We start from the raw sequence: 10882 nt of genomic DNA, 5'->3' as shown, positions 1-10882 counted from the left end.
TGTATCGAAGTTTAGAGAATTTTTTAATATAATTGTAATTTATATATATATATATATATATAAAGTAAGAGTTTATATAAATATATGTATATGTATACTGAAATTGGTTTAATTATAAACAGAAATTTTTAACAATTTTTTTTAAATTGGATTTTTAATTGAAAATAATATTAAAAATGGAGTTTAAATCAATTCAGGAAAACGCGGGTACACAGAGAAGCAATATTTAAATTTTTGTGAATTCTGGAATAATATTTTAAGTGAATTCCTTAAACTAGTACAAAATTACTTTCAGATAAATCTTGGAGCAAATGCAAACTTAATTCTGACATCTCGGAATTATTGCTTTAAAATAAGAACGTTGATTGTGAAAAATTAATTCGTGAAGATTGAGTCTTACCGGCGTAAATAACGATGCAGGTCACTAGGGTGATTGCGAGGAAAAGATTTTCGGGTCTCTGCAGGAGCGTGAAGAGCGGCTGGTTGCCGGTCAGCATTAACTTCGTGATAAGTAGTAGGCCTAACGCCAGCGCTAAACCGACCAGTAGACCGAGCACATGTGTCATGTTACTTTGATTCATACGTAGGAAGTAGCGTTGGTACAGCATTTCAACCTGAAACATGAGCACAGACTTGCCACACATTGTGTTAATCAACAATTCGTCTTTAAACTGATAACGTTATATCTCATATAATTTCAAATTTAAATAGATCTTTCTTCAATTCTGACAGATTTTTAATTTTTTAATATTATTTTATTTAAAAGAATATACAATAATCAATCAAATTTTTGATAAAAAAAAGTCTGTTACATATTGTACAAAGAAACCTTAGATTTAAAAAATTGTATGGAATATGGTATACAGAATAAATATTTGACGAAAGCGGTGCGGATGTCGCACTAAATTAATAGTTAGTCACTGGGTCTGAATATCAACTAAATAAAATATCAACTATGTAAATAAAATTCGCTGCATACATACATATATACAAATATAGTTGTATGAAATGATAGTTACATGCACATGCAGGTATAGGTATACCATGTGTAATATATCTATTGTATTTCTCGAAATTGCACTACTCGATAGAAAAATATTATATATGTCGTGAAATGCATTGCCAAAATTAATTGTTACGTCATTAAGGATTGATTGATTGACGTTTTATTCGAATTTATGCGAATCACTAACACTAATGCACCATTGGTATCATTACTGTTTTGCTCGTCTTATTATAATATATTTAAATTTATATATTATTATTATTACATTCAATATAATATATAAATATCCATAAACATAATAATATATTATATTTATCATATACATAAAAATATATTAACAAATAATAGAAAATATATACCCAGATAACACAGAAAGTCCAAAAAGAATTCTTTTTTTAATATCCAACTTATTCAAAATGAGTGTTCCTGTTTCCATTTCTGTTCTAAAATTATTCCTGAGTCCCAAAAGATTTCATTTTTATGTCACCAATTGTAAGTTTTTTTTAGATTCAAAAGGGTTTTTTTCTAGTTTTTTTTTTAATTTAATGTAAAAAAGAAATGATGAAATTATACTTTCGGTCTGTACGTTATCCAACTTCTGATACTTGAGTCGGTATGTACGCGATGCTACACAAATCTTTGCATTTTCTAAATTAGAAAATAATCTTCGCAATTATGACATATTTTAGACAGAGTGTTGTATACTTTATGATTATTCTGAGTTTGTGTGTGAGTCCAATTAATTAACGATCTCGCAAGTGATGTGTGAGAGCAACGTACTTCAAGCTGAGAGAAGAAAATGAGACGGAGGAGAAGAGACATCGTAAGATGGTGAAGCGATCAATTTTAAAATGAGTGAAATGTTACACTTTTTATTTTGAAGTAATATTAATGAGTAAGATTTCAAATAATTATTTTGAAATGCTGTCGATATTATAGATATAATATTAACGAAATATACGCATTGATATGCAAATCGATGCAGATACGTAATGCAATAGAATAAAAAAAACATATTGATAGAAAATTGATGTTAATTGTATAAAGGGAATGTTATTACTATTGGATTTCATCTCATTTAGTTCAAGTTTTTCATCCAATATGCTTCGATATGGAATTTATTTATTAAATACAAGTAATGATTGCGAATAAGAATTTCATATTCTCTTGCGCGCGGTTCGCTTTGAGCATTCTTTATGCATATGTTTTAAATATCAAGCGTTTATGCTATAAAATTCAATTCCTGATAATTTGCGAGATACATCGAGTTTTGAGAACAAGATTGATATAAAATTTTTCTTTTGCTTGAGCATAACTTTTGATTACTTTAAACGGTAATCACGGAGTTATAAAAACACAAAATGCTACTTAATAAATACTTTCTTAACGAAATTCATATAATTGGTAAATATTTAATAAATATTTCGCATAATTAATACAGTTTATGCAATTAACATTATTTTAATTAATTTCTTATGATGCATTTTTTTGCGATACGATCTACGCATATATATAAAATTAATCGTAACTTTGCAATTGCTGCTGGTAATAGTAATGAAACGGTAATATAAATATTTTTTTCTTTCCCTTACCATATAAACGGGATCTTGACGATTTTTAAAATTATGAATAATTTTAAAATAAGTGAGTACGGGCGCACCATTCTGTCCCTAAAAAACTTGTGGAATGGTAGGAGGTGTCCGTAAAAGCCGTAATCACACTAGCGATTACGCGATTATGATTGACGATTGAGGATTACTTTTCAACCAATCAGAGCAAAGCAGTCACCAATTGCTTTGCTCTAACTAGTTGAAAAGTAATCCTCAATCGTCAATCACAATTGCGCAATCGCTATAGTGTGATTACGGCTTAAAACCCGACTAGTGGGCGTCATTTGCTCGCTGAGCTGCGAATATTCAATATAATAGAGCGCGGACGCAAATGACACCCATTTACACGCAATGTATATTTGTCGTATACAAATAAAATATTTTTTATGTTTCTTGACTATTTTTGTAAGTAAAACACACCACACATATATATGTTTTATTCAGTATTATCTTAGAATGAAAATAGCAAACGCTCTGCAGAAGAAGTGTTATAATTTTTTTGTTCTCTTAGAATGTTATTAAATAATTACACCGGACATTATAACGACCCCCAGTATACACTTAATGGATACTAAAAAAAATGTATACAGAGATAAGGGTTAATAATTTCTAGCTTATTGTATATTCTATAGATACCCATCTTAATTGTATCTTATACATGATTTTTTTACATGTCCTTTTATTTCAAAGTGATAAAATGCGAACTCTGACGTGTGTCTAATTATTTAGTTATAAAAGTAAACTATAATTGTATATTTGTATTTTTTCGAATATCTTCAAATATCTTTCTTTTCATGGGTACAACCTCGACGTGGTGGGAAGGCTCGGTATGTACTGAGGGTATACATGAAAGAGAAGGTTTTACTAAAATGTCTAAAAATCTAAACTTTTAAATATTTGAGCAAATCCTGTTTATTTTTCCGTGTAAAAACCCAACGAAGAAGAAGCTAACGTACCCTCGTCGCCCGATTTAATTGAAAATAAACGGACCGTAACCGGTTCGTTGCGTCGAACGTTTGTTTCGGGAGTGCCGTTTAAATTATCGGACTAATGGACTCTTCGTGATTCCCATTCGATGGAATCCTAGTCCGAATCAGTGGAACCATATCTCCGCCGTTTTGACAGTATAGTCTCTAAATTAGATTCAGTGAAATTCAACTAAAAAGAAAGAACATTTGAGCATCATAAAGTTAAAATACCGATATTTGCGCGTCAGTTCCTGTCTTCCAATATCATATTAAATTTATATATACTAAAGCAAAGTTAGCCAGATTAAAGGTTCCACGTTTCATTCATTGATTGCTAGTGGCATACTTAGGACTGATGTCAGTGATTATCCTTGTCGGTTATCGCTTGTCATACAGCATTATTTGAATCTCATTTGAACTATAACTAGAGTCTGAGTCAATTTTGAACGTGATTTAAACATGGACTAAAAGAGACGGACTTAGTACGATTGATTTTGTCTTCTTTCGCATAAGCCTTCAGTTATATACTCGTCGACTCGAGATGCTGATTCCACCGATAGAACTGGATATCATGGGTTTCATAATCGTAAAATACCACAGTCGTGCGAAAGACTTTTATTAATAATTAGCCCGCGTACGATTATAGTATATTTATTCGCGAGTGTTTTTCGCGAGCGTCCTGTGCGAAAGGATGAGGAGATTTAAGAAAGGCATCGGACAAACCGGCAGAGAAACCTTGGTGTATCATTTTATTTCTATATTTGTATAAAATTAATTTTTTTCTTGTTTATCCTTGAGAACTATTTTATTTTATAATAATTTAAAAATATTTGAAAATAACAAATAAAAAAACGAAGTAATTTAAAATTTAACAAAAATGTTTTCTTGATAAGATAATTTTTAGAAAATTTATAAGTACTTTTGTAAATATCTAATTAAATGACGATAAATAATAAAATTCGGTATTTATGAGAATAATATCATTGTTTGAGAATTACATGATTGTTTTCGAGGAAATGCGTATTTATAATTATCTTTTGAAATATTGATTGTTTTTTGTGCTGTGTTTTAATTTGGACTTTAAATTTGTTTGTTACAAAATCGCCGTTGCAGATGAAACAGCTCCGCTGTTGCGCTTTGGATCGGTGAGTGACGAATTAATTTTTTATTGAGGTAACTGATGTGTGGTAATTTTATTAAGAATAATTCATATATTTAAATACTTGTCTATGCATCAAGATGACAATATATAATATAAATATTACAAAAAGTACATAGTATTCCATATATCTATTATCTTAAAATAGATAAAATGTATATTTAATTCTTCACAAAATTGATCTCACATCGGCAAACAATTATGTCATGTCTAATAACTTTTATTTAAATTTCATTAAACCGAGAAGTTTAATAAAACCTGTACAACAACTATACAAACGTCTAATCTTGACAACAATTTGATGAATAAGATTTGACTTAATTTGAACATTACCACCTTAGTTTATAGTTTTTATACGCTACCATCATTGATGTATCTTATTTTTAATTCTTATTTTTATATTCATTTTTAAATATGTACTGAAGAGGACCTTAACCGTAGATCGAAATATTTACGTTTATTTATATTATTTATTTCGAATAAATTGTATAAAAATTATACACTGAGAACTTGTGTTGGCTTATAAATATTGGCAATTTGTTTGTTTCTTTTGAAATAATTTAATTCTGTTATCTTGTTTGAGTTTATTAATTAATTTAATTTGTACACAACAGAGAATGGACTCATATGCGTGCATTGTATGTGTAACTGGAGACAGTAGAATGCCGTTATAAATTAATATTAAATCCCGTGTGTCTAGTTCCAAGTAAATAAAAGCACCAAGATACTTTACATATATAATATTACCGTGTCTCTTGATCTTAATTTCGCGTAAATTGAACTCTTAATAAAACTCTAAAACACGATTTGAACTTAAATTTGAAATTCATATATCCTTTTTATATTAATCATAATAGTCGTAACTACAAATATATTAGATAAAAGAGATACGAATAGATAAAAATGCTAACCGTTAGATAAAAATTAAATAAATAAAAAATATAATAAGTAAAGATACGGACAGGTAGAGTTATAAGGGATATATAATTTTTAACAATGGCGGGAAAAAATTTTAATTTTATAATTGTAAGAATTTTAAATAGAAAACGAATAAGTTGATAAATCTTTTTTATTTTCTTCTCACAGATTTAAGTCGGCAAACAATTTTTATATCACAAACTCATGTCTGGAAACTACTTTTATTTCACAGTATTTAAATACAAAATCATAACATAGTAGTTTATTTCCACAATTTTTTAAAATATTGCTGCAACATTATTAAGATCATATTGCACATATTTACAAATTTAAAAGATAGGATTAGGAATTATTTGTGAAATTTATATTTTCTATCGTAAAAATTATTAATAGTATTCAAAATTATACAAAATTATGTATCTAGATTATGTAATCGGGATTACACAAAATTAAAACGTGCATGATGAAAAAAATTTTTCCGAATTAAATTAATATTTTCCTTCAAATTTTATTTTATATTCTTTAACTTTTCATATAAAAAAAAATTATTAATAAATTTAATAAATTAAATTTGCGTTCGAAATTATCGCCAATTTTTATGACAATAAAAATTCTTTAAATATGAGGATATTTCGTGCTAAACCGATGATCGAATATTAACTTTTCACTGAAATTTTACATATGTTTTAAAGATCGGAAATGTATTCGAGAAAATCTAGTACCGTGGTTCAGGAATTGGTATTATCATTAAATGCGAATAAAAAATCGCAAAATAGTTGTAAAACTAATTTATTAAATTTAAGGAATTAATTTTTTTGGTGGTAAATATTTATATATATGAAGAGCCATTACGAATGTCACGCTTTTTTCGCATTTTTTTATTACGATTGTTGCCTGTGCAATGAGGATGTGTGCTTTATCGCTATCCTTCATGTTAGATGATCACTAATGAGTTCGTATTGACATAGAGTTAAAATTATTTTTATCGTGAGGAATTATTTTTCGTCGATTTTCGTGGAATTTATCCGCGACGTTATTTCGGTGCATTGTTGAAAATTGGAGACTTCCGTTGTAAGAGTGAAGTTAAACTTGGATTTTCTTGGCAATTTCTGGAAGCAATAACTTTGGCTACCACATGTGTTTTTTACATTTTTAATTGCAAAATTATTATATTCTGAAAAAATATTTATTTTTCTCATTAATGTTCTTCTATTGATAGTAACAATAATATTACTTTCTACAATGCAACTTGTAATAGTAAAATGAATATATATCATGGATAACGATTGATATAATGATTAATATAACGATGTAATAAATTTAGATAAAATATAAAAAAGATATATATAAATTCAAATAAAGAGTGGAATTTGCATTCTTTTCCTGCATCTTCTAATTACGTTAAAAATATTACAAATGTGTATATATTTTTCTAATCTTTGGTTTCTTTTTAGAAACAATTTTTAGATACGTGGAAGTCACCTGATTTCAAACATCGAGATTAATTTTTAAATTGTTAATTAGTTTAGGTATCTCCATAATAAAATATATGCGCAAAACTGTGGTGTTCTATATTTGCTAAAATTTAAAATTTATTACTTTATATAAATGGAAAAGTTTCTTTTTGAGCACTTAATTTTCTACTCATGAATGTAATAAAGAATATGCGGGTACTTAAAAAATTTGATACAAGTCAAATAGGTGCCCTGATTAAATTATATGACGTATTGGTAATTTTAATTTAAATATTATTAAAAAATTTAAAAATTATAAGATACACACATGTTAAACTCTGTTAAATGTTTTTATGTAAAAGCTATTATAATCTATTATCGAGAGAATTCCACTCGTCTCAAATAATAACTATCCCAAAATTATTTATGCTTGTATTATATGGTATTAATATAAAAGCGCATGTGTGTATTTTATAATTCATAAATGTACTTGTTTACAATTACTTTTTTGTAAAAATTGTTTTAATAGATATACATTTTTTAATAGAGAAAGATATCTTGTATAGTATAGAAATATGTTGTATTAACGGAGAATATGTTTTTTCGCGTTTTATAGAAATATCGATTGAAATAAAAATTCGGAAATTTCATATGTTGTATTGTCCAAAAATTTGAAAAATGGTTACTGTCATATTGATATACTGCCAAAATCACTACTATCGGAAGCAGTCCAGAAAATAGGAGATTTACTTCCTTCTACAGCGGAGCCTTCGACGTTGAACGGATTGCTTAAAGTTTCCTTTGCGGATCGATCTCTCTCTAAACTTGACAAGAAATCCATTAAAGTCATTCGTCACCCTGAAAATTCTCGGCATTAATTATTAATCAGGGTGTGTCAGTTGACGGAAAGACCTTAATTTAGTCAAATTGTTGGGTCAATTATCCTCCCTTGAATGACGCAATAACGCAATTATTTACCGCAATTTTTTAAAATCTTAAGTAAAACTTTGTAAAATAATAATAAAACGTATGTTAATTTTAGTATGATTGAAATTATTTAGAGACATAGATGAAAAACATTTAATACTTCTGAAACTATATTTATTATCGTGTAAATTAAAATTAAATATAGAGGGAAGATTTCACCTTATCAATAATATATTGTAGAAATTGCAGATACACACACACACACACACACACACACACACACACACACATGTGTAATATAAATCAGATATTGCGCGTGCGCGAGTATAATAGATCAGTTTGTTTTCAAATTTTTTTATTGTGATTGATTTTATTTGATCATTGGTTTCAACTTAAACATTTTCTATATCTTGGCACGAATATTTATTAAAAGGATTTTTTTTCCGAAATTTTGCAAACTATACTAGTATTAAAAGTTTTTTTTTATTTAAAAGTTGTGACGTTGCAGTTCCGCTGCGGCGTCGCAAAGCGTAATTTAGAATTATAATAGGATATCTTGTACATAATTTAAAGTTGAATCTTATATTATATATTATTTAACTTCTACACATTTTACAGATAAAAATTTCAGTTAAAATCTAAAATTAAAAGTGAAATCCGGATTAATTAGAAAAGTTTTCAAGATAAAACTTCGACAAAGTACAATTAGTCGTAATAATATCTAAAAAAAAATAAAAGTGCAACCTGAATAAAAGGACAAGATAGGTATACATTTTTACTTGAGTTATAAAACAACTACACTTCTAATTATTATTCTTATTATTGATATCAAATTTATTCAGTTTTTAAATTAAAACGAAAGAAGAAATAATTATATTCTTATATGTTAAAGTTGTTCGAAGATGTATGGAAAAGAAAAAATCACTTTTCTGGAATTGCTATATGTATGTATTTCAATCATACTTCATATAGTATTTATAACAGAGTAAAAAGCGGAATGAAAGTGCATTATAAAATCCATCATAAACAAAATACAGGTCACAGAAAGTTACTTCAATTGCTGCATCATTTAAAAAATGTGCTTGACTGCAGATACTACTTGCTTAAAAAAAGACAAAATGTTTTTAAAACGATACCTTTAAAGATAACGAAAAAAGAATTCGCGTCTAGAACAATTGTCGCTAATCAATTCTATCTATTGTATATATACTATATACATATATTATATCATAATTGTTTATATAGACAACGATGATATGATATAATAGATGTGATATTAGATTTTTGTTTAAATTGCATTATATTTTATAAATAGTTCACGTTCAATTAATATATTGAATGTTTATAAATATTTTAATAGTAACATGTACTATCTATTATTATTTCAATAAAATATTGTGTATTTGGTTTGTATTTTATTTTTTCTCTCATCTGTAAACATATGTATATTTATTATATATTTTGTGTGTGTGTGTGTGTGTGTGTGTGTGTGTGTGTGTGTGTGTGTGTGTGTGTGTGTGTGTGTGTGTGTGTGTGTGTATGGTGCGCTCTAGATGCGATTTTTTAAATTGTTTTTATACATATTTTTTAAACAATTATGACAGATACGATTTTTTTAAGCATGTAGTATCTGCAGTCAGGCACATTTTTTAAATGATATAGCAGTTTGAGTTATTTGTGACCTGCATTTTATTCACAATACATTTTATAACGAGCTTTTATTGTACTCCATTCTGTTATAAATTCCATGTATAAAGTATGATTGAGATACATGCTTAAAAACGGATACCTTTGATAACGCATAGCTTTAATAAAGAGAGAAATATCTATCTGGCATAATACGTACTATATTATATTTATATATAATATCTACATTCCGCAATTTTTATGAAATGAGGCGTGAGTATTACAAAAGAATAGAGATGCATACGTGTATAATATTTCTTTAATACATAATAACACACAGACGGTTTTATATTTTTTTTTTATTTCTTATTCGCAAAATATCATTAATTGCGACTCGAAATAAAAAGAAACGGTAATGAGATAACGATGTGTTCATTTTTTTCTATTTATTGATCATTATTTTATAAAGGAAGATATCGTTGACCAAACAGAATTACGATTCCTAGAAATCATAAGAAAGATCAGGAAACGGTTTGAAATTTATATCATTACAATGGTATCTATTTACAGACTTGTGCGCAGACATATTACGTTACCGTCAGCGTTGAATTTTACGTGCCGCACCGCTGTTATTCAAATCAGTCAGTGTACATAGTGCGAATCGCGATCTATTTGCAGAGAGTCGTCTGTTGAAAATGGAACTTAATCAAATTAAGATTAAACAATGTAAGGAAACAAAATCTCGGAACTATTGAATTTATTTTATTTTTATGTGCTTTCGCGTTTTTTTTTTAGCATATTTCTGATTTATCTACCTGCAATGCAGCGGTATGTTTGAAAAATGCATTATATATCTTTTCAGGCACTGCGTCAGCAATGTCGCGCGTTTACTAAAAAAAGTGAAAGAGATGATTTTACTGCACGTATTAAAATAGTTCGTATCGTGATATTGGTTTTTACGTGTATTGACTGTTTTAAATTGTCAGATTCATCACAATTATATTATGATTGCAATATTAAAATTGTAATGTCTTTATACGCTGATAAACTAGTATATTGCAATCAACAAATTAAGATTTGTTAGATTATATATAATTTGTATCAAAATTTATAGATATATATTCTCTTTTATGTCATATATAATATAATAAATATACATTAAAATGTATTAGTATACAATTTACTGTATATAAAATTATCTCCAAAATTTTGTC

At 27.5% G+C, this 10882-nt stretch overlaps 1 protein-coding gene across 1 annotated transcript in view; it reads right to left on the bottom strand.

Moving 5' to 3' along the window:
* Positions 1-10882, bottom strand: part of LOC108771395 (adenylate cyclase type 6) — a 91693-nt gene that overhangs the window by 56836 nt on the left and 23975 nt on the right. Inside the window, exon 4 of the mRNA XM_018536668.1 lies at positions 401-614. Within this exon, the coding sequence (XP_018392170.1) occupies positions 401-614 (214 nt within the window). The remainder of the gene's footprint in view (positions 1-400; positions 615-10882) is intronic.

The sequence above is a fragment of the Cyphomyrmex costatus genome, unplaced genomic scaffold (genome assembly GCF_001594065.2).
Source record: "Cyphomyrmex costatus isolate MS0001 unplaced genomic scaffold, Ccosl1.0 scaffold158, whole genome shotgun sequence".
NCBI lineage: Eukaryota > Metazoa > Arthropoda > Insecta > Hymenoptera > Formicidae > Cyphomyrmex > Cyphomyrmex costatus.
This window is presented reverse-complemented; position numbering and strand designations above follow the sequence as displayed.